This window comes from Canis lupus, chromosome 5, assembly GCF_011100685.1.
Source record: "Canis lupus familiaris isolate Mischka breed German Shepherd chromosome 5, alternate assembly UU_Cfam_GSD_1.0, whole genome shotgun sequence".
In the NCBI taxonomy this organism is placed as follows: domain Eukaryota; kingdom Metazoa; phylum Chordata; class Mammalia; order Carnivora; family Canidae; genus Canis; species Canis lupus.
Genome location: NC_049226.1, coordinates 41,225,799 through 41,253,745, shown reverse-complemented (window position 1 = coordinate 41,253,745; position 27,947 = coordinate 41,225,799). Strand labels below are relative to the sequence as shown.

The 27,947-nt window shown below is 56.8% G+C and overlaps 1 protein-coding gene across 3 annotated transcripts; it reads right to left on the bottom strand.

The window, feature by feature from the left end:
* Window positions 1–2: 2 nt before the first annotated feature.
* Window positions 3–24,758, bottom strand: LOC489534 (GRB2 related adaptor protein). Of its 3 annotated transcripts, XM_038537077.1 has the most exons (6): window positions 24,556–24,758; window positions 17,088–17,185; window positions 12,990–13,734; window positions 12,562–12,684; window positions 3,042–3,210; window positions 1,073–1,397 (listed from the first exon to the last, which is right to left on the bottom strand). In XM_038537077.1, exons 3-6 carry the CDS (start codon window positions 13,130–13,132, stop codon window positions 1,212–1,214), a joined length of 621 nt encoding a protein of 206 aa, XP_038393005.1. In that variant the 5' UTR covers window positions 13,133–13,734; window positions 17,088–17,185; window positions 24,556–24,758; the 3' UTR covers window positions 1,073–1,211. The 3 variants fall into 3 exon arrangements, with proteins under 3 accessions (XP_038393002.1, XP_038393005.1, XP_038393003.1); XM_038537075.1 differs by lacking the exon at window positions 12,990–13,734 and having other exon boundaries at window positions 24,556–24,752; XM_038537074.1 differs by lacking the exons at window positions 3,042–3,210; window positions 12,990–13,734 and having other exon boundaries at window positions 3–1,397.
* Between the last annotated feature and the right edge of the window lie 3,189 nt (window positions 24,759–27,947).

The window sequence follows — 27,947 nt, the reverse complement described above, 5'->3', positions numbered from 1 at the left end:
TCCTCATTTTACTGTTTTTATTTTGAAAACTCGGGCCCAGGTCAGGAGCAGCTCAGGACTCGCAGGGTCTCTGGCCCACCCGGTGCCAGGGACCTACAGCCCCCATCCCACCTGCTCCCAGCTGCCACAACATCTTCCTCTCCCCGCCTCCCCACTCACTGCCCCCTCCACCACCAGCCAGGCATTCAAAGCGCTTTCAGAGCCCCCCTCACTCTCCCTGCTCCCAAAGGTGCCCAGGCCCCAGGCCAGTGCTGCTCGCTACCTGCTGCTGCTTGCCCATCCTGTGTGCACACCCTGCCTTTCCTCAAGCCAGGGTCCCATTCCGTGAGAGCTCCAAGTCCAGCCGTGGCCCTGACTGCCCACCTGGCCTATAATTTCCCCAAACTCGGTGGGGCGGCACCCCAGTCTGAGCAGAACAAACAAGAGCCAGGGTAGAGGGTCCTTCCAAGGGGCTGTGCCCAGGGCCTGCACCTCAGAGCTTGTCCACTGTGTCCGGCCAGCTGGAGGGGAGCAGCTCCTGTTTCTCTCATCACTGCCCACCTGCTCTGGGCCTCCCAGCCCCTCTCCAAAGTGTCTGTGGTGAGGCGGAGAGTGGGGGGGGTGGTGCTAGACACCCAAGCAGAGCCCAAAGTTTTGTGAGACAGCCCAGAAATCGGTGTCAACCTGGAATCAGTCCATTGGTCCAGGTCAGCAGGTGTGCAGCTCCCAGGCCTGGCCCTCACCACTAGGAGCCAGGACACCTCAAGGGGCCATCTGAGGGTGGGGCAGGCAGGCGGCCCAGCAGATGGTCAGCCGAGGTGGAACCCATCCACCACACCCGTGCTTCCTTGGGCAGAGCCCCCAAATGCATGTAACCCAGGAACCTTCAACTCTCCCTGAGGCTGGGGCCACTGATGGTTGGAGAGAGTGGGGCCTCTGCCGCCCTGCCCCAGAGCCCTCGCAGCTGGTAGCCAATGGGAAGAGGCCAGGAGGAAGCACCGGGAGCTCCCGTTGCCTGCTAGGCACCGAACATCGCCGTGGTTCTTGGGATGGGCCCAGTTTGTGTGAAGCAGCCCGAGCCGGGGGCCTGGCTTGTGTTGCTCCAGTCCAAGACCCTTGGCTGAGCCCTGCGGGACCCCGGAGACGGGGCGTCCATGTCCTCTCTCTGGACCTCAGTGTCTGGTGGATGGAGGGTCTTCTGGTTCCGCCCCCACCCCCAGGCCCCACTCTGGTCACAGTTGTACTGGCTGTACGTAGCTCCGAGGGAAGAAGCCAATGCGTCCGCCCAACCGGCCCCGCCACCAGTGGGGGTCAAGGTGCTCCAGGACCTCGATGATGTCACCGTGGTGGAAACTGAGCTGTGAGGAGTCCTGGGCCGAGAAGTCAAACTGGGCCTGGGCAAAGCAGGCCCGGGGCGACTGTGAGGAGAGGAAGTGGTTAGTGGGGATTTCTCCAGAGGCCCCAACAAGAGAAGTGGTTGGCTGTGGGTGGAAGGACAGACTTACTTCTCACTCCAAATCCAGTTAGATGGCCACCCCACCCCATGAACCCCCTACTGCCCCCTGAATGTCTGCAGCTCAGAGGCTGCGATCTGCATAGACCAACAGGACTGTCTCGGCCATGGGAACAGGCCCTATAAGCTGTACAGTGATGTATAGCTAAGAGCAGAGTTTACTGCTGTTGCATTTGACCGGGTTTTGAGGCAGAGGATGTCCCTCAAAGCTGCTCCCAGCTCTCCGGCCCAGATTCCTGTCCTATGTATACCCCAAGGTGACCTCAGGTAAGACCCTGCCCTTATGGGACTTAGTTTCCCCACCTGCAAAGGGCAGCTGGACAAAGCTCTCTGCAGGCATATCATCCCGGCGCCGTGACAATTATACCCAGTGTCCTGGCCCTGCCTGCCCCACCTGGATCTCTCTTCGGAGCCTGTGGAATCTTATCCAGGATGGGTGATAGGATCAGCAGACAGGCTCTAATTAGCAGTTCTCAGCCCAGGGAGGAGGAGGCGGTACCATGGGTCCTAGGGGACTGAGCCAGTTCTGGAATCATCCCACAGGCTGGGTGCCCACAGAGCCCAGGCCTGAGTGAAGCAGTGGGTGTGGGGAGCCCTCAGGCAGCCCCCAGCTCCGTCCTGGCTCCCTCACATTCTCCAAGGGCAGTGCTGGCCCAGGCAGGGGAGCAGAGAGGATGGAGGTCTGGGACAGACGTCTAGCAGTGGGGAAGACACCTCCAAGGCTGGGAGCTCACAGTTGCCCCAGCCCCCAGGGTGGCGGAGGAGGCCCAGCATCCTGGCAGCACACACGGTTCACTAATGGGGGCCTCCCAAGGCACCCTTTGCCTCTCCTGGCTCCTGAGACCCCAGGGCTCATCCTATCACACAGTGGGGAAACTGAGGCCCAGCTGAGGTCACACATGGTGGGGGTCTAACACAAGCAGGATCAGAACTTCTCTGTGGCAGGCGGCAGCCCCTCCCCAGGCTCAACTGGGCAGGCCTGGGGTCCAGACCTCTGGCCCTGGGGCCTTGCGGACACCCCCCTTCCCAAAGAAGACAGCACTTGTCGGGGCTAATAACCCGGTTGGCTGGTGTCATCATTCTAATCACACCCTGAGCCCGGCCAGGACCTCGCCCACAGACACACCGCCCCCACCCCACCCGGAGCCAGCTCCTGGGGGCAGAAACCAGGGCAGAGCCTACCCCGCAAGTGGTCTTGAGGGAGCCTCAAGACGAAGACCAGGCCCCTGCGGACTAAGCCAGCTCAGGGAGTGGCCCCCAGAAGCCTCAGTAGGTGGCGGGACCTTCGTGCACTCAGACTGCGCAGAGTCCCCACGATGGCCACGCACGGCGCTGGGGCTGAGAGCAAGCCCGCTGCGGTGTGGCCCCGGCCCCGTCCACTCTGTGCCTTCCTCCTCCTTCCCCCTGCTTCCCCACCCCGGCCTGTGTTACTGCAAAAGGGGGACTTTAGAGCCCTGCCCCGGGACCCGGGTCGATGCCGCGGCGGGTGGCAGAAGGAGCAGGTGCAGAGAGCCCCCCCTCGCCCCCCAACCCCTGGGGGCGCGCCTACCTTGACCAGGGGCTCCTCGTCCCGCAGGAAGACCTGCCGCTGCTTGGCGATGGTGGTGGTGCGATAGAAGTCCACCAGCTCATTCAGGGAGTTGAACTTCTCTTCCCACAGGAAGTACTTCCCCGAGGCCTCCCGCAGCACCTTGAAGTGCTGCACCTGGTCGCCGTAGCTGGGGGAGGGCAGCCACCTGAGCCACCAGGCCTGGGCGGCCCTGTCCCCACCCCCACCTGCAGCTGGCAGCTCCGGGGCCCACTGACCCGGCGGGGACGTGGGGGCTGGAGGCAAGGGTGTGGGCCCTGGGACAGGCCGCTGGGCTGCCGTGTGACCTTGGGCAAACCACCGGACTTCTCTAATCCTCCGCTTCTTTATAAGGTAGCTCCTCCCTTCTGGGTAAGTGTTCAGAAAGCGCTGCCCGGGGTCAATGGGCCACGTGACCCGGTTCCTCTGAGGCAGAGGTGGTCAGGCAGCTCCTCCTCTCCCATCCCTTCAACATCTCCCCCAGGCCCCTCCTGGCCCGGCAGACCAGTGAGGAGTGAGTCCTAAGACCTCCTGACTCAGAGCAAAGCCTGCCCGTGTATTGGATGCTTCGTGTCTGTCCCTGCCCCCTACCTCAAGAACCTTCTATGGCTCCCCATTGCCCTCCGGATAAAATCTTAACACCTCGGACTAGAGATGTGGCTCCAGTGCCCAGCCCCGTTTCCTTCATATACTTTACCCTCTTGCCATACGCCTCATGTCCCATGCCAGGACAGGCCATGACGGACTGGGACTGGAGGTGCAGCCCTTTGTCCCAACCCACGTGGGCAGCACAAACCATTGTGATTCCCCTCGCTGCTGCAGGGGTAGCCAGACCCACCACATGGCTCAGGAGGTGCCAATCCAGCCATTTGTGCAGTGGGGAAACTGACACCCCGCTGCAAACCATGCCATCCCCAGGGTTGCACAGCAGCAAAGCCCCAGAGCTAGGGCCTCCTGTCAAGAGTCACTCCAGCATGTTCCCCTGTTGGTTCTTGTTGTATAACAACAGGAATAATGATTATTCCAAATATGGGGTTGATAATGTCCTGGACCTTGTCATCCCAAGTCTAGGACCATGCCACCATGTCATTCCCTGGGCTGTGATCCCCAGGAGGCCCTCCCCTCTCTCAGCCTCTATGCCTGGCCGAGTGGCAGGCAGCCATCCTTGCTGGCTCTGGTCAGCCCAGCTGGACCTCAGTGTCCTCACCTGCCCAGTGGGGGCAAGGGGCTGGCAGCTTCAGGGAGAATCCAGAAGAGCCCCAGCTCCCCAGCAGGAAGAAGCCAGTTTAGGAACCTGCCCCCTGTGGCTGGTGGAGCTGAGAGCCCAGAAAGCCTTGGGGCCTGTGGGCATGGCCCGGCATGTATGTGGGGCCCCGGGATGGCCCCAGAGTGGGCGATGGCCTCTCGGCCTCCTGAACCACAGGCTACATTCTCATTCTGTTCAGGGCTCAGTGAGAACCAAATAGTGGTCTGGAGACTTGACAGTAAAAAGAAAAAAAAAAACACCTCCTGGGCTCTAAATTTAATCTTATGAAATCATTCTGTAAGCCGGGGTTTGTGTGCCACCCAAGTCCCCTGGCCCACAGTCCAGGGTCTTGGCAGGCCCCGAATAGGAGCATGATTTTGTCACCCACGGCCGCCCAGGCCTGCTATCTCATCCTTGCCTGCCGTTCACCGCCTCCAATGGTCAGCGCCAGCCTTCTTAAAGGTTTAAGATTAAAGATGGAAGACAAAGAATTGTTCAAGGTGTGTGGGTTTGGGGTGGGGTGGAGGGCAAGCTGGGATGCACCCCCCCATATTAAGGAGTCCAAACCACCCAGTGCCCATCAGTCTCCATTCAAACATATCTCCCCTCCAGGCCTTTGCACACATGATTTTCTCCAATTTCTTTTGCAGTCAAACTCCTACTCATGCTTCAAAGCCCAGGAGAAATGGCCCAACTCAGAGTCAAAGGTCTTCTTCGGTTCCCCAGCCCCTTGTACATCCTTCCTCTAGCCCACTGCTCACAATGGCTTGCATGCTAGACCCAGAAAATGCAGGGAGGTAGGAGGAGGCCCTGGGGGTCTAGCCCAAGTTGGGAGAGGCGGGACTCAGGGAACAGAGCGTCAGGGCCTCTGGCTAAGTGCTCATCAGGGTGGTTTGTTCTTGAAAACCCTCTCCTGTTGGTTCTGGGCTTCAAGTCCAGCCCTCCAGGTGTCCTGGCCCTGAAATAGACCTGACACCCTCTCTAAGACGTGTCCGGTCTCAGGGCTGCTTAGCTGCAAAGGGGGCCAGTGCCCCCCAAGAGGCTCTGTGAGCAGATGAAGCAATGATCCCCAACCCTGAGACAAAGCCACTCATGTGCTGTCAGCAAGCATTGTTCCCAGGTGACTAAGCGGCTCGTGCTGGCAGCCATGGGACAGGTAGGCCCATGGAACTAGGGCGAGCAGGAGGATGGTGCTTCCTGCCCTGTCTGACTTGCCACAGCCTCCCACAGGCCACGCACTTTTGTTGAGGGACCTCTGAGCCCACTGACTCTCTAGTGTCCTGTCCCAGCCAGATCGGGGTTTCCCTAGCCCCTAGACGTTGGTGGGGGTACCTGGGGAGGAGGGTCTCTCATCCAAAGGCTGGGCAGGCGAAAAGCCAGGAAACAGGGCCCCCAGGGACCCCATGTGTGGGCCACTCAGTGCAGAAGCAGAGGCTCCGACTCGGGGCTGGGCTGTCCCCAGGGAAGAGCCTGTGGTATGGACGGCCTCCCCCTCTGGGTAAGGGGGCAGAGAAGCAGGTGGCAGGTGTGAAAAAGATCTCAAACCCAAGTGACCACCTGGAAAGTTAACCAGAATGAAGTATTCCTTGATCACATAAGAGGATCAGTGAGTAGAGGACAGGAGATGAGGCAGGAAAGGGCCAAGGGACCCAAGAAGTCTAGAACCTTCCAACCTGAGAATTGGAGAACTCTCAACTTGGGGAAGTTTGCATGGTCCAGCCTCTCACCTATATATGGTACACAGTAGGTGCTCCGTAAATGGCAGGTCTGGTCCCTTCTCCTAGCTGGTTCCAACTCCCTGTCCTATGATGAGGGACTGGGGCCCAGTGAGGAGAGAGGCCTACCCACAGCCAGGGACAGCCGTGTCGGGGATGCTGCTCGGTGCGTAAACTGAGCATGGCCTCCTCGGATCAGCGATCACAGCTGTCTGAGGCCAAGCAAGGCCATCTCCATCAGACGACCCCAGGACTCAGCATCTGGGCAGCCCCCCTATCTGCTGGCTTTATGGGGCCCTTGCTGGGGATCTATCTCCCCAGGAGCACCGTCCCCTGCCTGGTCTTGACCTTAGCCATCCTTCAAAGCCTCATGGAGCCTTGAGATGGTCTGAGAGCCCCCTAGACCCTCTGTGGCCTCTCTAGACCTCAAACCCTCACTCTCAGGCCCAGGGGAGCTCCAGGGCATATAGGGGAGACCACGTCCGAGTCCAAGTGAACCTTGACCTGGGAGGGATGGCTTGGGTGCAGGCACCCTGCTGGGTGAGCCTTCCTGAGCCGGGGGAGGGAAGGGCAGCCAGGATGGGGTCTAAGCCCAGGCGAGGACAGACGAGGGGGCATCTGGAGCTGGTCCAGGGCAGTGGCCAGTGAGTGGTGTGTGTGTGTGTGTGTGTGTGTGTGTCCTGGCCTGTGTGTGCCGGGTGTGTCTCTATAGTGTCTGGGTGTGTGGGGGGTCTCTCTCTGCTCTGCCACAGTGACTGTATGTGAGTCCCTTTCTGTGCAGCCAGGGGCATGTTTGTCTCTGTATGACCCCCACACCCACCTACCCAGGGGGATGAGGGGCAGGGCCCGGCCTCTGGGCTGTCACAAAAGCCTCAAGCAAGGACCAAGTGAGGCCTGATGCTAGCAGTAGCCTGTCCTGCCCAGCAGGTTTTTCTGGCCTGGTGGCGGCAGCAGCAAAGGTGACAGTGGCCTCCCAGTGAGGATAAACAAGGCTGGGGTAAGGTCAGGAGCCCCCCAACTGCCCCAACTAGGGCCCTGGGCCCCCCTAGACAGAGGCCTGGGTGCTAACCGTCCCCTGGGTGATCTCCTTCAGGCATCAGCAGTCGAGCCTCAGTTTTCCCGTCTGTGAAAAGGGCAGGGGCGGAATACATGGACTGCAGCAGACATGAAATAGAATCAAAGTGATCTTGACAGGGACTCAGGGGCCTTTGGGACTCAGGAAAGGTGGATGGAAGATAGAATGGGTCTGTCTGGGCACAGGAGGTCATTGGGCCCTTGCTCTGCTCTTCCTTGCTGTGTGACCTTGGGTAAGTCCCTGCACCTCTCTGAGCTTCTGTTTCCTGCAAACTAGGCTTCTGGGGATCGCTTCCTCTGTCTTTGCCTGCACATATAACACCCTCCATCTTCTGGCACCACTTCTTTCTTGCTTCATTTTCCCAAGAGCCTTTATCATCTCCCAAGATTTTATGTAGTTCGCTAATTGTTGGGCATCTGAGTGGCTCCGTCAGTCAAACATCTGCCTTCAGCTCAGGTGGGGATCCCAGAGGCCTGAGATGGAGCCCCGCATGGAGCAGAGCACAGAACTTCTCCCTCTGTCTCTGCCTCCCTCTCTCTCTGTCTCTCGTGAATAAATAAATACAATCTTTTTTAAAAATTAAAAACTAGGGGCTCCTGGTGGCTCAACGGTTGAGTGCCTGCCTTGGGCTTGGGGTATGATCCCAGGGTCCCAAGTTCAAGTCTCACATCGGGCTCCCCACAGACAGCCTGCTTCTCCCTCTGCCTGTGTCTCTGTCTTTCTCTTGAATAAATAAAAAAATCATTTAAAAATTTAAAAATAAACATAAAAATAATAATGTGCTAATTGTTTCTTGTCTGTCACTCCAGTAGAAATGAGTGCCTAAAGGACAGGGAGTTTTGTCCTATTTTGTTCACGGCTGAATCCTAAGCACCTGGGACAATCCGGGTGCACAGTAGGTACTCAGTGACCAGAGCAAACACAGGTGCAATGACTCCAGGGCACCTCTGGCCTGAAAGGAAGCAAAATACCTCACTGCGGGGGGAAAAACCTGTCATTGACAGCAGAGGAGTCCACAGCAGCCTGGATGGGATTGTGGAGAAAAGTCACACTGAGCCCCAGCTTCAGTCCTTGGGCTGCTGGCTGCCGGCTCAGACGTGCCCCTGTGAGGGGGGGGAAGCCCTCTGTAAACTCGTAAAGAGCAGCCAGCGTGGCCACTATCGCTCCATGAGGCGGCCCGAGGCCCATAAACCCCATCCCTGACAGCTTTATGGGGCTTGGCATGAGCATGTGGGAGATGCCACGTGTAGTGGGGTCAGAGTCCCCAAGAGCCAAGTCAGCGAGGCCGGAAATGCTCTCACACATAAGTTTTATAGCTGTCACTTTTCTGGATGATCACTGGGTCCCTGGATTTCATAACACCTGGGGTTACTGTCTCCACGTTGTTGATGAGGACATTACAGCTACAAGAAAGCCAGCCCCTGCCTCACAGCAGGTTCTGAACAAAGTTAGGACAAGAACTGGGTTCCCTGCTGCTCCATGTCACCGCCTCTTCCATGTCACTGTCTCTTTTCTAATAGCCCTGGATTTGTGGGACAAGGGGCTGGGAAGCTGTGTGCTTACTGTGTGCTTACAGGGTAATATATATATTTCTAAAGATTTTATTTATTTACTAATGAGAGACACAGAGAGAGGGGCAGAGACACAGGCAGAGGGAGAAGCAGGTTCCCTGTGAGGAGTCCGATGTGAGACTTGAACTCGGGACCCTGAGATCATACCCCAAGCCCAAGGCAGATGCTCAACCTTTGAGACACCTAGCATCTCCCCTAGAGGGTAATATAATGATAATTACTATAACTGGCATTTTTGGAGCGCTTACTATGTGCTAAGCAGCATACTAAGCACTTTACATGGATGTTCATTTTACAGATGAGGAAACAGGCTCAGAGGGTAACTTCCCCAGGGTTATACAGCTAGTAGGTATTAGAGTCGAAAGTCTTGCTTAAAAGCCCACATTCCTGGCCATATACGCCCTCTGAGTCTGTTTCCTACTCTAATCCCTGCCCAGTGGTCCCCCAAGGGCCACTGAAATGCCCACATGAGAGACAATGGACCAAGCTAGGACGGAACCAAGGGTGGAGGACGCCACCTGGTGACGCTGTGCACAAACCACAGTCAGCTGATCCCAGGAAGCTCCGGTGGGTTCCGACCTTAGGGGGCTTGGCCAGGAGACCTTGGGGGAGGCCCCAAGGGGCAGGAGCCAGGATTTCTCTGAAGGACGCTGCCAGACCTCTTCCCAGGACATAGGTGCTGGCTCCCCTGCTCAACAACTGCTTCCCACCACCACCTATTGCCCCTGCTGGTCACACTCACTATCCAAACCCACCCCTCTCTGCCCCAACTCCAGGTCTCTGCACAGCCTGGTCCCTGTGCCTGGCAGGCCCTCTCCTCTCTTTGTGCACCAAACTGCCGCTCAGGCTTTAGGGTCCAGTTCAGATGTCACCTCCTTCGTCACGTGGAATGTGTCCCCTGTCACTGAATTCCTTTTTTTTTTTTTTTTTTTTTTTTAGATTTTATTTATTTATTCATGGGAGACACAGAGAGAGAGGCAGAGACAGAGGCAGAGGGAGAAGCAGACTCCCCGGGAGGAGCCCGATGCGGCACTCGATCCGCGGACCCCGGGATCAAGCCCTGAGCCGAAGCCAGACGCTCCACTGCTGAGCCGCCCCGGGGCCCCTGAATCCCCCCCTTATTTACTCATTCATCACAAGAGCCTGGGTCTGAGTCTGCGCGTGCGCACTGGCGGGGCTGCACTTACGAAGAAAGGCCAGGAGAGGGCAGTGCACAGGCCTAATGCTGGAGGTTCAGGCAGCGTGAGGAGTTAGGGTGGGGAGAGGCAGGGGGAGAGGTGGGGGTTGGGAGGGGCCCCTGCCCCCCAGCTTGGGCTGCAGAAGCTGTCCCAGTGAGTCCCCTGTGCCCCTGCCTCGCTGGGAGATCTTGGACTTCAGAGCTGATTCTAGGAGGCCCTCGAAGCTGCACCAGCCCGCCTGGCGGGCGCCAATCCCAGATGACCAGGCCCTTGGCCGCCAGCACATGGAAAATAACCGTTTCCTGCTTTTGCAGGGACCCCAGGGGGATGTGGGGGCTGGGCTGTGGAGGTGGGAACTCCACTCCAGATGCCCACAACCATGCATCTCCCACACACAGATGCACTGACCGTGCTCCCATTTTTAATATGGGGGAGTAGAGGTTTGACTAGGGCCAGAACCATTCCCATCTCCTGGGATAACCAGCCTGTTTCCTGAATGTGTGTGTGTGGGGGGAGATCCTTGGGGTAACCAGCCTGTTCCTCATGTGTGAGAGGGGTGTGGGGTCCTCTGGGGTAACCAGCCTGTTCCCGGTGTGTGTGGGTCGCAGGGGGTGCGATCCCCAGGACTAACAAGCCAAGCCTATTCCCCATGCGGGGAGCAGGGAAGTAAACAGAGCCAATGCTGCTTGCACAGCTTGGAGGGGCTCAGCTAAGTGCCGTGACCTCTCCTGATGTTGGATAGATCTTATTACCACCTCCCAGTAGCCTTCCCACCCTCAGCAGATGGCCCCACATGGGGTTCTCCAGGCCCAGACAGGGAGATCACCACCGCCCAGGGCTCCAGGGTGCAGATCGCTCACCACCACTTACCCCAGAAATGGACCGCCCGACAGTGCACCAGCCACAGAGCTCACCATGGGTCCGAGAGAGCCAGGACGGCACCGACCTATGTCCTCAACCCCAGCCCCTGCATTAACCATCAAAGGTGTCCCGCGTTCATTCAGCCTTTGGACAATCAAGCCATTGGCCATAAACCAATCCAGTCCTAGGACAAAGGCCTCTTAGAGGCCACACCACCAAGTTCCAGACCTGCCACTTGTGCCTTCCTTCCAGGCAACCTTGTCACCCCACTACCGCTCTCAGTGACCCCAAAACCTGGCACAGTGAGCGCCTCCTCTGTGCAGGCTCTGTGCCCACTGTCCACGGAGACCCTAACAGTTGGGGGCCTTGACCTCACAGATCCATGCCACTCCCTCACCTGGCCTGACCCAGCAGCCACTTGGTATGCCTTCAGCCCTCACCACCATCCCAGGTACTGTCACCCCCTGCCTGGCTCCCCTCTGACCTCCCAGTGCCCCCCTCCTCACTGCCAACCATCCTTCCTCCTCCTAGCAGCCAGAGGAGAGGGATCTGCTGAGAAATGGAAGCCAATCACATCTCTCCCTGCTCAAGACCCTCCATGGCTCCCTATTGCTCTGAGAAAAAACTCGATCTCCTTGTCAGGATCTGTCAGCTCCATCTCTTGGGTTGCATCCCCCAGGCTTCTCTGCTCCAATCGCACCACCTCCTGTGGATGCCAGCACGTCCCACGTGCATTCCTACCTCAGGGCCTTTGCATTTGCTGTTCCGTCTGCCTAGAAATCTCCCCTCCCGGGTCATCACTCCCAGACACCTGGGCAGCCTCCAAATCCAGATTCAGATCTTTGCTCGAGCACCACCTCTAGGGAGGCTGTCTCTGACCACCTTGACTCCTGCCATAGGTCTTTGCTTGTTCACTATCTCCTCCACTAAGACATAAATCCAGAAGGGCAGCAACTTTGGGGTTTTTATGGTCATTTCCCCAGCCTCTAGAGTAGCCTGGCACACGCCAATGTGGCTCAGCGAATATTCCTTAAATGTATGCCTCTATACACCACTGTTCCCGACAGTGAGAACAGGAAAAGTCAGAAACCAGGCCCCTTGGGCCCCAACTCCTGTTCCCGTTTCTACCTCCCGGCCCGGGAAGTGTGGCCTTCGAGACCGGGCCTTCGGGATTGGCGTCTGCGCGGCCTAGAGGCTGCTGGTCCTGCTTGAGTTGCTGCAGGTCACAAAGTCAGACTCTCACACGCTCCCATCGTGGCAACCCTGCTTCAATGTCGGGCAATATTTTAAATATATTGACTCAAAATATATATTTATAGACTCATATAGTCCTTGTAATAACTCATTTCACATCAGAGGAAACAGGCCCAGAGAGGTTAAGTGACTTGCCCCAGGTCACACAGCCAGGAAGTGGCCGAACTCGGGTTGGAACCCAAGCAGCAGGGCTCTGTAGTCCATCATCTCATTTATGTCACCGTGTGGTGGGCGCCGAGCAGGGCGCATCCCGGACACCTGCCCTGGGTACCCCGGGGCTCTCTCACCCACTGTTGCTCCCATCACATCAAACTCTGGCATCCTCCTTCCTCCCCTCGGATGAGTCTTGGATGTCTCCCTGCTGCTCATAGAAGAACATGCAGACACTTGACCTGGCGGCGCACCCACGCCTGCCTTCCGAGCATGTCCCACTGCTCTGGGCCGCACCCTGGGGTGGCTGTCATTCCCTGACCCCTGGGCAGTCACCAGCTTCTGGGCTCCGGCTGTCTCCCCTTCAGGGATGAGGCTCCCTGCACCATGAGCCACGCCCATGCTGCCTCCCTGCATCCCCTTCCCTGCAGTCCCCACGGGTCAGAACTCACTTCACGGACACTGAGAACTCCCCTGGGGAGCTCTCACTCTCCCGGATCAGGAAGGCTCCCAGGTGGTTCCGCTTCATCAGAATCTCTTCAGCCAGCTGCCGGGAAATCCTGCCCGAGTACCACCTGCAGCGAGAGGGGGGCTGGTGAGGGCGGTGGGACGGCCAGGCCACCCCTTGCCCCTGTGCCAGCACCCAACGCCGCCGATCCTTCCAGTGGTCCAGAGACACAGGAGATATGAGTGTACCCATTTCACAGATGAGGAAGCTGAGGCGCAGAGATGCAAAGCAACAAGCCCAAGGTTACATGCAGTGCGTTACACGCGGAGCAGGAGGCAGCTGAGACCCACTCCCAGCATCTGGCTCCAGAGCCCAAGCCTTTCCCACCCTGCCAGGCAAACACATCCCCTTATGAAAAGAGAAAAATCAAACCTTAGTGAACCTCCCCCCAGCCAACCCCAGCTGAGCTCTTCCATTTTAGACGATAGAGTCTTAAAAGCGAAAAAATATAAACACGGATGACAAAGGCAATAGTGGCTTTGGTCTGATGAGGAAGGATGGCTCCCTGCACCCATTTCACAGATGCACAGGCTGAGGCCACCTGGGCTTTTTCTCCCAGGTACAGGTCCCTCCCCTGGCTGCCCACACAGAACTGGGGATGCGGGAGTGCCCGGCAGATGCTTAGGGTCTTGCGAGACCCCCACTGCCCCTCCGTCCCCCAGTTCCTGGAGGAGAAGGGCTGGGACTCAGCTTCCCTGCCAGTCCTGCCCCTCCTGCTGTGGGGCCCTGGCAAGCCCCCGGGCTCTTTGGTCCTCGTAGCATCCACGTGGTCTCTGACGGGGGCCCTTGATGGTTCAGATGGGGAAACTGAGGCCCGGAGCAGCTAGGGTCTCCTGGAGGCACTGTGGCCAACCAAGGGCGGGGTCTGGAGACTGTTCCTTGAAAGCTTCCCGTCCCTCTTTCAGCAAATGCTTCCTGAGTCTGGGCTTGGCAGCGGGGGCGGATGTGAGCTGGGACTTTTCCTGTTGTCTCAGGATGTTGACGAGCCCTTGAAGCCCAGAGCCGGGGCAACAGGTGCAGCCGCACGGTCCGCGGTGTCCTGCCGGGTCCTCAGTCCCACTGGGGTTCTGGCCACGAACAAAGGCCTGTGTGTGGGGTGGGCTGAGCCCCCAGAGAGCTGTCGAGTGATGACCGAGGGGAGAGGGTGATAAACATTCAGCTCCCTGCCCCCCATGGAACATTCTGGGGAGGCTGCGCTGCCTCCCCGCCCACCCTGGGGCCTGCCGCTGCCAGCAGCAGCCGTGCTGATAGCCCTAATTGCTGGCTCCTTCCCTGCCCACTTCCCACTCCGAAATCAAGTCCTGTCCTCACATTGCATCTCAGGCACTGCTTCTGGGGAGCCCACACCCAGAAGTGAGACTTGGCCCACTGCTGTCCCCAAACCATGGGGACCCTGGAGCCCATCTCGCCCAGGTGGATTTCCTGGGAGGGGAGGCGGTGAAAGATGGTTGCTGGGTGTGGGGGCTCAAGGTGAGCATCTGGAAAGTTCAGCTGGGGTCTCTGGAGTTCAGGAGGCCTGGATGGAGGCTTCCAGGCCAGAAGCTGAGCTGGGGAACTGGGGGTGGCAAGGAGCTTCTCCACCGGGAAGCCCCCAGCGGGACAGGTGCAGGCACCATGTAGGAGCAGGGGCCCAGTGGGGCCCCAAGTGGGCGTTTCCTGAGGGCCCGGGTGTCTCCAAAGAACCCACAAAACACCACAGGAGGCGTCAGTGTGTGGGTGGCTGTCACCCTCAAAGGCTTTTGCAGCCACACCCTCAGAGGAGGCCAGCCCTGCCCCCCATTGGAACAAGGCAAGGCTGGTCCTCAGGTGACTCCAAGGACAGCAGGAGCAACATTTTCCGGAGCCCCCAGAACCCGGCTCCCTCCACCATGCCAGCAGCACCTCGCATACTCCCCCATTTCACTGATGTGGGAACTGAGGCCCAGAAAAGGGCAGGGATTCCCCTGAAAGTATGCACATTAAGCACCTGGCCTCAGGCCCCACCCTGGTGCCACGGAGGCTCCTAGGGCACCCCTTCCCCACGCCTGGCGGGTGCAAATCCCACTCTGCCTCTTGCTGGCTGTGTGGCCCTGAACAAGCCACTCAACCTCCCTCTGCCTCAGTTTCCTTGTCTGTGAGACGGTGATGACAGTACCAGGCTTGCAGAGCCCTTGAGAGACTGGGGGCGCTGCTGCATGCCAGCGTCCCTGCCACCACCCCCACTCCCACGGCACTCCCTTGGGCCTGTCTGCCGCCCTCCCTGGCAAACTTCTATTTTAACTCCCAGGCCCAAGGAACCGTGCCCTTCTTCTGGGGAGCCCTCCCTGCCACCCGCTGGCACACTGCCAGGAGGGTGCTTCTGGGGCACCTGGTCTGCATCATGGCTCCCTCAGGGGCTCCCTGGGCAGTCAGGGAGACAGCAGGTCCCCAGAGAAGGAGTGGGGCTGGTGTAGCTCCTTTCTGGGACCCCAGTCCTCCCCGCCACCCACACCCTGGGGCCTGATGGCTGAGTCAGATACTGAACTGCACTCCCCCCCATTTCAGCAGCAGGTGCTGAGGTTAGCTGAGAACGCACCTGGGCAGGGCCTCCGACAGGTTGGTTGGGGGCCTGACCCCTGTCCCTGCTCTGTCCAGACTCAGGTGACCAGAATTGATGGCGGGGACCCCAAGGGCATCGGACAACTGGGACCCACCGCAGCTTCCAACAGGTAGTCTTGTCTCAACCACCAGCATTGCCCAGGTAGGCCCAGCCTCACACTGAAACCTGTGTCAGCAGATGGAAGCGTCTGCTCGAGGCTTCCCAGCAGCCCTGGGCCCTCTGGGCTTCTGGCCTTAGCTGGGGCATTGCCTGCCCCCCGAGATCTCTCCCCGACCCACCTGCCTGTGGTCACTCCCTGGGGCGCCTGGCATCTCTCCGGGTCTCTCCCCTCGTGCCCTCCCTTTATTGACAGAAGGACCATGAGGCCGGAGGGGCAGACACCTGCCCCGCGTTGCCAGGCCAGAGGCCACTGCGGAGCCTGGATCCGGAGCTGCAGGCTGCAGGCTGCAGGCAGCCGCCTCTGTGTGGGAGGCTGGGGATGCCTGGAGCCCCAGCGGGGTGCGGCTGGGTGGCCGGGCCCCAGGTGGGATGGGGTTTGCCCAGCACAGGAAGCTGGAGGCGGAGGGCTTTGGAAAGAACTCGAAGACAGATAAAGAGGAAACACCCCCACCCGGGGCCCCACCCTGTCGCTGCTCCTCCCTCCCCTTCCACCCCTCAGTCACGCAGGCCTCACGGCTTCCAATCTGTCCCCTCCAGCCTGCATGGCCCTGTCACCTGCCTCCACATCTGAGTCAGCCCCTACTCAGCCATATCTGTGCTCCCCGACCCCTGGGGGCTGCCGCACCTGAGGCCCTCCCACCAGTCCCACTGCCACGGGGTCACCCCCATTGTCCCCCGTCCTCTCTTCCAGTAACACCTGGTTTTCTACCTAGCTAACTCCTACACACCTTTCAAAGCCTCATTCGTTGCTACCTCTTCTGAGACGCCTTCCCCAGGCACTTCGGTGTTGGCTGCCTCCCCATCTGGTACTTTCTTTATCTCCTGTGTCTCCCCCAGGATGGGGCTAGTCCAACCCCGGCAGCTCCTCATGTGTCTCCAGCATCACCCAGGCCAGGCCCCTGGGGCTGTGGCTAGAGTTTGATGAATGACTGAGTGAGGGGCTGCCTCCGCCACCATCTCAAGCATATCCAGTTGGTTTTTTCATAGGTTCTTGGCCACTGGGGCCTGTTCTGGGGCTGGGCTCTGCCCCAGTCACTCTCAGGGTGGCCGCGTGGGATGCCAGCTGCTGTGAGCGTGACGGGGGCTCCCCTGGGCCAGCAGGTCCCCAGGTCCCAGGACACCCAGCCCCACATGTGTCTCCCACTCTGCCCTGGTCCTAAGGCATTGGTCTGTTTGGCCAATGTCCAGCTCCCCACAAAACCCCCAAGGCAGGGCCCCACAGGATCTGTATCCTGGCCACCCATCACCACCCCCCCCCCATTGTCACCCTCACTTCTTATCCTCCCAAAAGCCTGAGCCAGCCTCTTGGAGAGAGCTCTAGAATCCCCTGCAGATGGAAGCTTCGCCTTCCTTGAGTTACAGATATAGGGAAACAGGAATAGGGAGAGCGGGACCTGCCAGAGACCACACGGCCACCTGAGAGCCGGGGGCCTGTCTCCTCCACCTCTCTCCTGGATGTTCCCCAGCATTCCAGGTCCTCAGCCTTGTGGCCTGGGCTGGCCCTGACTCTGCCGCCACCTCGGTCCTCACATCTCTGTCCCCTGCCCCTGCTCAGGGTGGGGACTGGGGGCCCTAGGCAGGTGAATGGAAGCCGGGAGCAAGGAATCCCCAGGCCTAAGGGGTGTGCGGTGCCCCGAGCTTAGCTCAACCTGGGCCAGGCCAAGTGGGGTCATCTAGCTGCAGGGCTGGGGTAGGGGTGTCCTGAGGAGAGGGCCGGGGTGACAGCCACTCACGGGTGGGGCTTGATGCGAATGTAGTTCTTGGGAATAAAGCCCTCGGCGCCTCGGAGCTCAGCCTTGTACCAGTTCTGGTCATCTTCCATGTTCAGGATCTGCGGGCAGGAGAGACACGGTCACTTGGTCACCGAAGAGGGACAGCTGCCACCAGCTGAAGTCCTGCTGCTCGAGGACCCCAGGTAGGGGGTCGCAGGACCCATTTCACAGAGGAGGGTTGAGGACCTGCCCAAGTTCACAAGGGCCATGTCTGGTTCACAGTCCTGCTTGCTTTCAGGCCCCAGGACAACCTGTTCCTGGGAGCGTCGCTGACTCCCAAGGTTGGATAGTTGGGAACCCACAGGAGGTTGTGGTTAGTGGTTGAGCTTTGGTAGGAGGCTGGAGCTGGACTCTCAGGATCTGTCCCCCAGCCCCCCAGCAGACCCTGCAGTCTCAGGGGGCAGATGCAGGGGTGCCTCAGTTCTCAAGCTGTGCCCCTGAGCATGGGGACTCCACAGCATCTGTATCCCACACACTGATCCATGGGGAGAAGGTCTGAGGTACCCTGGAAGGTTGGGGAGCCCCAGCCTGAGCTCAGCACCTACGGGTGGTCACCTGGGGTCACTTGCATTTAAACAACCCTTATCATCTGAGCTCCGGGGTGTGATTTCAGGGTAGCAGGGATTCGGGCACCAGGGAGCAGATAAGGGAGGCCTTTGGGCTACCAGGAGGCTGAGGCCTGGCCTGCTCGGGTCACATGGGCTCCTCGTCCACAGGTGGGCTGAGAGGAACTGAAACAGCCCGAGTGGGGGTGGGAGTTGCAGTGGGTGAGCAGTCAAGCGGCCCCAGGGAGGAACGGGCCAGGCCTGGGGAGTAGCTACAGCATGAATCTTGGGGCTCCTTCCTCCTTTCCCTGGGTAAGCCTCCCACATGGGACACCACATCACCAAAGCCTATTTCACAGATGGGGACACTGAGGCCCAGACATGAGAGGTGTGCAAGGCCACACAGCAGGGAGGAGGCACAGCCCGTACAGCCAGCGAATCAGGATTTTGGGGCCTGGGGTTCTTGGCTCAGCTGGTATAGTGGGGACTGTGTTGCACTAGTCTTTACCCCCATTCTACCTCCCACTTGGGTCTGGATCCAAGGCCAGTCCTGGAGCAGGTGCCAACATTGGTTCAAGCCTTGTAGGTATTTGTTGAGGGGGAAAAAATCAGATATGTAACCACATCCCAAGTAGAGGGCATTGGAGAAGCAAAGCCTTGGGGGCAGGCCAATGCAGGCCACCAGCTTAGTTCCATTTTGACACGAAGACCTGAGATGTGCTCCCTTGGGCCCAGGCAGGCACCCCCTTGTCTGGCTGCCAGGCCCCGTTGAGCTCCTTCCTTCCTGACTCTGCAGCCTGGGCAAGGTCAGCAGACCCAGGGACAGACGGAAACAGGTGGCTGACTCAGGACAACTTTTGCTAAAAACAAAACCAAACCAATTCCTCAATTGAATAGGACACCCGGAGCCTGTCAGCTGCCTTCCACGACCACCGGTTCAGGGAAGATGCTCTGGAGCCTGGGGCCACACTCCTCTGTCTGCCTCTGCCTCTCTCCACGGTCTCAGCCTCAGTCTCTTCATCTGTGAAATGGGCACATTTACGGCCTCTGCTGAATGTGGCCATGTCTCGTAACTATAATGTCCCATGTGACCGTGAATGTCATGTATCGAATAGAATCTTTGTTTTGCTTTCTTTTGCTTTCCTGTCATTTCTGCTCTGAACACCCAGAAACATTCTTGGTTGGTTACGTGAACTGAATTCTTAATGTTTACGTTGTTCAAAAGCTACAGCCCCCCTGAGACATAAGAATTCACACCAGCTCCTCCCTGGTGAAATCTGCACCTTGGCCTCCCCACAAGACTTTGCTCTCACCTTGCTCTCCACCCAGGATGCCGCCCTACCCCTCTGTTCCCTGGCCAGGTATTCACTTATCAGCTATGTCATGAGCACCCACTGTGTGTCAGACACCGTGCTAAGTCCTAGTGAGACAGCAGGGAGCATAGAGCTTACATTGTGCTAGGCAGAGGCAGACAATAAAGAAGGAAGGAAACAAGTTAACAGGTAATTTAATGTAGTGGTAAGGGCTCTGAAAAGATGGAAGATGTCTGGTGGAGGGCTGGGGGGTGTCAACAGGAAGCAGATGGAGCACTCAAGAGAGTCCTCTCTGAGTAAGTGATACGTGAGCTGAGGCCCAAGTCATAGGAAGGGACTGGATGTGAGAAGATGTGGGGAACAGTATCCAGAGCAGAGGCAGTGCAAAGGCCCTGGGGTAGGAGCAAGCCCTGTTCTCGGAACAGGGAGGAGGCCAGTGTGCCTGGAGCTGAGGCGGGAAGGCCACGCTGTGAGGTGAGTGAGGAAGGCCACCAGGGCGAGAGGGTGTTGGTCTTGTATGCCATGGGAAGCACCTCAGATTTTACTGTAAAAGCCATGGAGGGGCCTCGGGGGAGGCTCAGCTCTGGGCATGGCTGCTGTGTGGAGACTGGGACAGCTGGGAGCAGAGGGAGGCGGGGTAGTGAGGAGCTTCTGCACTGGCCCAGGTGAGTCCAGGTAAGCGAGGTCAGCGAGGCCCCCACTGCGGGGGCAGGGCAGGTGGGGTGTAGAGAAGCCGTAGGGTTCAGGATAGGTGTTGGCAGAGTCGCTGACCGGCCTCAGTGAAGGCCGGGCACGAGGCAGGTAAGGAGCAGTCAGGACAAGTCCAGGGCTTTGGGCCAGAGCGCCGGCAGGCTGTCGTGGCCTCAAATGCCATGGGAACGGCTGTGGGGAGCAGGTGTGGGCTCAGGGTTGACTGCATTGGCTCTGAGGTGCCATTGACCTTCCCTCTGGAGATGCCAGGGAGACTGTGGGGTCCCTGAGTCTGGGCCTTGGGAGCCAGGTCACCCATGGAGAGATAAGGGTGCAGCCACCACCCACCTCCCTCTTCCAGGTGGGAGCAAGGGGGTCCTGGGCCCCCGGAAGTGCCCAGCCTGACAGGGAGGACGCTTGGTTCCAGGGAAACGATGTTTGGGGCCAATTGTCCAGAGCAGATTCACGTGCCACCTAGACTCCCTCCAAGACCAGAGCTCAGATTTATTTATTCAGGGGGGACTCCCAGAGGCTGGGTGGGAGTCGCCTGCAGGCACGGCTGTGACGGCCTGGCCTAGAGGGGCCGTGCGGGAAACACTCGCTGGAAAAGAGAATGGGATGGCTCTGGGTGGGGGGCACCCTATCCCTGCCTAGCCAGGTAAGGGGGGGGCAGCCAACCCACACACCACTGCCCAGCCTGGCTGGGAGAGAGGGGGACACAGCGTGACATCGCAGCCCATTTTTATGGTTATACAGAAAGAGGGCTTTGTAGGAGTGAAGCGGCTGAGGCACCTTGGGAGCAAAATTTAAGGGATTGTCAACACAAGGAATCAAGATAAAGAATACTTTAAGACAACGTGGCAAAAATAAATAAAATCAATGCAAAACTCCAATTACATTCATTAATTAGCAGTAATGTATCAATATCAATCCATTAATGTAACAGCCGATAGATGTTCAGAGCATCCGATGTTTACCAACTGGGGGAGATGGGTCCAGATGCCTCTGTAATATCTCCTTGATTTTTCTGTAAATCTAAAACTGTCTTGAAAAATAAAGTCTGTTTAAAAGCTAACGCAAAAAAAAAAAAAAAAAAAAAATTCCATCCAGATCTGAACGTGACCTTGCACTTGCACAGCCATGGCAGCGCCGTCCCAGCGACCACCTCAGCTGGCCCTGGAAGGAATGCTCGCCTCTTGCACAACATGTGGGAAATGCAGAAAGAGTGAAGAAGAAAAATGTGGGGACGCCCAGGTGGCTCAGTGGTTGAGCATCTGCCTTCAGCCCAGGGCGTGATCCCGGGTCCCGAGATCGAGTTCCGCATCGGGCTCCCTGTATGGAGCCTGCTTCTCCTTCTGCCTGTGTCTCTGCCTCTCTCTCTCTCTCTCTCTGTCTCTCATGAATAAATAAATAAAATCTAAAAAAAAAAAAAAAGTGGGGGGGAGGAAGAAGAAAAAGAAAACCGTGAATAGCTCATGGCCCACCTCCCCAAACAGACCACTGCTAGCTTTTCAGATCATTTCTTTCTAGTTTTTTTATTGGGACACCGGATGCAGTGCAGGACAGTTTTCCCTCCCCAAAATCAATCCCTCCACAAAATTATTACCTATCGATTATCTATGTAGAGTTGACCCTCTGTGCAGATACGTTTGCATTCTGTGTTTTGCCACTTAACATTGCATCATGAGCTTTTTTTATGCCATTAAATAGCATTTTCGGGGCTGTCTGATCTTTGGTACCATCCCTAAGCAGGCAGTCTGGGTTGATTCCATACTGCGAACGTGCCCCCAAGCTTCCCCACATTTCACAGGCTTCTTTGCCCCACGGGCTGCCTCCATCTGACAAACTCTATATGTTACAAACTCTGTTCCTCATCTGGTTTGTGGCCCTCATCTGCCACCAGAACACCGGCTGCATGAGCAGTGACTGTGCCCATTCTCTCCTTGCTCAGTTGTCACTGCCTAGACCAGGACAGCAGACACACTGAGTGCTCCTTGAGTCCTTTATGAGGAAACATACATATGTCTCTGATTATGTCTCAGTTTCCCAGGGGCAGAATTTCTGGGTCACAGGACATGGATATTTTTACGGCTTTATGTTCCCCAAGTTCCCCCCAAAGGGTTGTGTTGTTGTACCTGTCCACCACTCACATGTAAGAGTGTGTATTTTCCCACAGTGTCAATAACCTTGGAGATTTTTTTTTAAATAAGATTTTGCTGATCTGTCAAATGGAAAACAGTTACTTGCTTTAAGTTGCATGGCTTTTGTTACTGGTGAAATTGGGCACTTACTGGCTTACATTGTTTCTTTTGCAACTTTCCAGTTCATATCCTTTGTCCATTTTTCTGTTATGCTGTTTGCGGTTTTTCTTATTGATTTATAAGAGCTCTTTACAGATCAAGGACATTGATATTTTGTCAGGATTTTTTTTTTTTTAGTTTAAGCCATTTTCATTTTTTGCCTAGTAGACAAGAGCCCTGCTCTGCTTCCATTCTCATCCCCTGTTATCTTTTGAAAATGTAAATCTGATCAAGTTTTTCTCCCTGCTGAAAACTCTTCAGTGAGCATGCCTCAAATTAAGAATGAAATACAAATCTTTCACAGGCCCTGATGCCTGCCTACCTCCCAACATCATCCTTACCCTCTCTTTCTCACTCATTGCCCTTCAGTCACAGACCTTTCAACTCCTCAAACACACTAATAATGGTCCTGCCTCAGGGCCTTTGCACCAGCTGGTCCCCCCCGACACCCCCGCACCTAGGGTTCTCTTCCTCCGGCTCTTTGCATGGCTGATTCTGCTCATCTTTTGGGGCTCAACTAAGGTGTTATCTCTTTTTTTTGTGCTCTATGCCCAATGTGGGGCTCGAATTCACGACCCCAAGATCAAGAGTCACACGTTCCATTGATTGAGCCATCCATGTGCCCCTAGGTCTGAACTCTTTTGAGAGACCATCCTGACCAGCCCATCTAAAGCTGTCCCCCTGCCCCCTCCCACCCACTGTCATCCTTACGCATCTCCCTGCACTAATTTCTTCAATCCATTTACCACTTGCTGATGTCACTCACTCTCTGGAGTGTCAGCTCCAGGACAGCAGGGAGATTGCTTTGTTCCTTGCTGTAACCTCAGTACTTAGGGCAATGCCTAGCACAGGTATGTGCTCAATAGCTTGACAAGTGTCTGAGGGATGAAGGAAGGGAGGAAGAAAAAGGCAGGTCTTCTCACTGCCTGATGTTCCTCCATCATTCTCTGAGCCTGGAAGGCCCTGCATCGGTCTCTATGGACACAAGGTGCTCAGTCCCACCGGGAGAGATGCTCCGGTTTCAGCTAACACTTAAATCCTTCCATCCTTCCTTCTTTCCTGCAACATTGCCCACATCTTACTAAGAGCCTCCTGCGGGCCAGGCACTGCTTTAGGTCCTGGAGCTCCAGGGTGTCCCTGCCTCATGAGCTCACACTTCCCTTAGCCAGCAACTCTGTTAGAAGAAACACACCGGGAGCTGGCAAACGCTTTAGCAGAAGTTAGTGGGAACCCTGAGTCATCTTGGGGTGGGGGGTCCTGGGCACAGGAGTCCAGGAGGGAAGTGGGGTGTCACAATCTTTGCTACAATTGCCTTGGGGGATGTGATCCACCCTGCCCACCACTGGCTGATCTCTGAGCCTCGGCTGGAGCCTACCACCTACCTCATTCCTATTTCCCCATTGCCCCACTCCCCACCAAGCCCCAAATCTGGGTCTAGAGACCCCAGACTGCTCTCAAAGATGTCAATGAGGCCTCTGATGTAGACCTAGCTCTACATCTCATGCCCTGGCTAGGTAGTGCTGGTGCTAAGCCTACCCCTGTCCCCAGCAGGCCACATGTCCCCAGGGCCCCCAGCCAGCAGCTTAGGTGGACGCAGGTGCTGGCATCCTGGCACAGAGAGGAGCGGGATTCCTTATGGGGACAGGGTTCCTCTTGGGGAGCATCCCACTCCTGCACCCCAGCCCCGGTTGTTCAGTCTCACAGGGACAGAACGAAGGTTCCAGAATCAAAGAACGTAGGTTCACATCTGACCCGATGCCAGGCAAGTCATGCCAGCTCCCTATGCCTCAGCTTAGTCACCTGTGAAGTGGGGGCGCTGCACCTCCCCACCTCAGCAGCCTAAACGGGACCTTGTGCGTAGCTGAGCTCGGGGCCTGGCTCTAGCAGGGCGCCAGCAAAAGGGAGTCCCTGTCCCTGTTTGTGCCTGAAGCTTGGGGCGGAGAGCGGGGCCCAGCGGGGTGGAGAGAGCGGGTCTAATGCCCACTACTCCGCCGCGCGGCCTGAGGCCCAGGGAGCGGCAGCTCCAGCGACTTCTGCCCGCCCCGACCTCGGCGCACGGCGCACGGGCCCACTTGTGAGCAGGGACGTTTCCCGGAGACAGTCCCGCGCGCGGGCCGGGCCGCCTGACAAGGGCCGGATGCGGGCTCTCTGCCCTTCCCTCCGCGCTGCCCGGAAGCCATCTCCACACCGAAATCACGGCCCTTTTAGCGCCCTGTAGAGCGTGTGCACTTCACCCCGAAAGCTTTCCGATCCCTCCCTCTCTCTCTCCAACTGTCTTTTCAAACTCTTCCCAGGGAAACTGGGTGTTGAAGTGACTCCCTGCCGGGGACTGTGCTAATGTCTCCTTGAATCCTCACAAGGCGGGCCCCCCTTCCAAGGAAGGGTCGTAGTCATTCCCCCATTTCCTAGATGGGAACACTGAGGCTCAGCGGAGGTGGCTTGTCCAGAATCCCGCAGCCGACAGCTGGAGAAGCCCGGCCCGTCCTCCCCCAGAAGCTGGACTCTGTTTGGGGCGCTGTCCCGGGCCTCTATTCTTAACCACCGCCCCCCACTCCATGTGGACCCAGCTCAGCCACCCTACCTTGAGTGTGTCCCCCTTGTTGAAAGCCAGCTCATCACTCTCCGTGGCCTGGAAGCTGTACAGGGCCACCGACTCCATCGCGCTGTCCCCAGGCCCCAGCAGCTGGGCTCCGAGCAGGGTCGGCTCTTCCTGCTTCCTCTGCAGTGGAGGACTGTCTTCCTTTGTTTTGAGAGCGCGTTGTTCTTTTGAAGCTGCCCCTGAGGGAGGAGAAACAGGAAGCAGACACATCACTGAGCACGGAGAGCATGTGAGCGGCCCAGCCTCTACCTCACACCCCAAAGGGCCAGATATGGCTCTTGGGGAGTCCCTGCACAGCCCTGGGAGTGTGTCTCCTCTTCTCACCCATGTTACACATGATATACGGAGGTTTCCAGAGAAGAGCCCTCCTGACTCCTCAGGCAAGGCATCTCAAGGTCCCAACCACCCCCACCAACTTGCCAATCTGCCCCCCACATTTTCTAAACCCTGATGCCTCTCAGGACTCCCTCAGTGCCTGTTACACCAACCCCAAGCTCCTTGTCTGACATTCAAGGCTCTTCCAAGCCATTACCCATACCCACCACTGCTCATCTCCATCCTTTGTTATATCCCCTCGCGTTGTGAACAAACATTGGGCCCCAGCCATAGTAGGGGGGCCACATTGCTCTTTCATTCCCCTGCCTTTTGTACCTGTGTGTCCTTTCACCTTGGGCTCTCTTCTCTTTTCTCTCCCTGGGAGACTCCTATTCGTCCACCAAAGCCCAATTCAGAAAGGACCTCTTCCAGTTTATTTTTATTTATTTACTTTTAAAGATTTTATCTATTTCATCGTGAGAGACACACAGAAAGAGGCAGAGACATAGGCAGAGGGAGAAGCAGGCTCCCCACAGGAGCCTGTTACAGGACTCGATCCCAGGACCCCACAATCACGACCTGAGCCAAAGTCAGATGCTCAACTCCTCACTCCACTCAGGGGCCCCAGTACCTCTTCCAGTTTAAACACCAGGCATCCTCAGCATGATTGAGACCTTAAGGTCAAAAAGAACTGCAAGTAACTGTTGACCTCTCCTGAGTAGGCTTGTTACAGGCCATGGCATCAGCGTAGCATTTCTGTAACAACTACATGAGTATGGTGGGCAAGAGCATAAATGGATAAATGAGGTGGTGTTGCTTCGAACCCTGGTTCTCTCCAGGAAAGAAAGGAGACACAAAACTAGAAAGACAAAGTGAGGAAGAGCCCTGTAGGGTTGGACAAGAACTGGATGGATCAGTGTGAAGTCACACTGTTTTTTTCTGTAAGAGAGTTTTTCCTCCTTCATTTCTATCCATATGGTTGCATCACGTTTTCTTGTTTTCGTCAATGGGTTAGAATCCATGACTACAGTGATTGAAATGGGATTCTCAAACTGTCCCGGAGTTGGCCAGTGGGGCCCCTTTCAGGCTGCCTCCTTGTCCTTCTGCCAAGCGTTTGTCATTCTCTGAGCACTTCCCTTCTGCCAGTATGTTCTAGGCTCATCCGAGACTTCTCCTGTGCCAGCCCTGGAATCAGCCACCTCTGAAGAGGTGGAAAATAGTGTTTAACCAGGATTGAGCTGATATTAGCTGCATTTAGCACTCTGGGGCTAACAGTGTTTCTAGACCCACTACACAGGCAGAGCTGGGGGGACACAAACACACACACTTATCATGTATAAACACACTCATATAGAAACTCGTTATATACATATATGTGATAGACTCATCCTCTACGAGACTTTAAAAATGTAGTTCCTGGTGGACAGAGTATGTCCAGACTTCCACATTTATTTCTATGCATGTCTGTATAGTTATAGACTATAGATTAAAAACCGTAAACTCAGGACATCTGGGTGGCTCAGCGGTTGAGTATCTGCCTTTGGCTCAAGTCATGATCCCGGGATCTTGGGATCGAGTCCCGCATCGGGTTCCCCACAGGGAGCCTGCTTCTTCTCCCTCTGCCTGTGTCTCTGCCTCTCTCTGTGTCTCTCATGAATAAATATAAAATCTTTCAAAAACAACAATAACAACAACCATGAACTCAATCAGATATGAATTGGTGAAAGCAGATGAGCACATCCTTGTGCCTTTCTCACAGCTTTTCTGTAAGGCTTGAAATTTTGCTATGTAAAAAGTTGATAAGCTACATGTGAATCGACAGCTATCTCAAAATAAAAGATTCAGTTTAAAAACAGACAAAAGTCGTCGGGCAAGAAGAGGAACATAGAGAAGCCATCACCCGCCCCGGAGCCCCAGACAGCCAGGCCTGGGCTAGCACCCCAAGGCCCCTTCCTCGTCTCTCCGTTGGCCCCTCCCTGTCTTCCTCCTGCCCCAGACCCCAGCGTGACAGGATGTTATAAGGCTCTTCTTTCCGGCTCAGTTTTAGCTGAAGTTTCAAAGCCTCAGAATGGTGCAACCAGGGGATTGGGATCCACCCCCAGCCCAAATCTGAGGGGCCTAGATGCAGGCATGGGGAAGGTTCTCTTGATGAAGCCAAGCATGTGTCCCCTGGGGCCTGTGGGCCAGCTGGCTGGTTTATTTTGTCTTTTTCAAAGTATTTATTCTGTGTCAGGTCACACGCAAAAAGGTAGGTAGCTCTCCAAAGGGCCTATGGCTAGTACATGGCAGGGCTGGGGTTTAAGCCTGGGCAGATCTGAGCCAGGCCAGGCCGGAATCCTTGTGTCACATGACCTCAGCCTGGAGCCTGGGCTGTACACAGTCAAGAGAGCCATGCTGGGGTGAGCAGCAAATCGTAGGGATACAAATGTACCAGATTCCCAGAGACAAAGCAGGACCCCCACCAGATGGGACTTGACTGGGGGGACTGTTGGGGACTTCGGGCACCCCAACAGAGGGTAGATGGGAGGCCTAGTATGTGGGGGCATCAGATCTGGCAGCTGGGAGAGCATCAAGCCCACCATGGGAATCATAGCTGGGAATGGAAGTCCCTCAAAAGCTGCCCACAGGAGGAAAGAAATCAACATTGGTCACTAGCCAAGCCATGCACAGCAGAGCCAGCCACACAAGGCTCTCTCGGTCTTTAGGCTCTAATTCCCTGTGGCAGGCTGATTAATGGCCCCAAGACACCCAGAGCCCTGTGAATGTTCCCTCATCTGAGGAAGGGACTTTGCAGATGTGGCTCAGGTATGGATCTTGAGATGGGAAGAGGATCCCGATTATCCAATCCAGCGGGGCAAATCGGACCAGGGAGAAGCAGGTCTGTGCCCCAAGCCCGAGGCCGGACCCCCACTTCGAAGACAGAGGAAGGGGCCCTGAGCCAAGGGGTGTGAGGCACGCAGCTCTGGAAGCGAGGAGGCCCCGCCCGGATTCTCTCCTGGAAGCTCCAGAAAGAGCCAGCCTGCCCATGCCCTGACAGTAGTCCGGTGACACTGATTTTG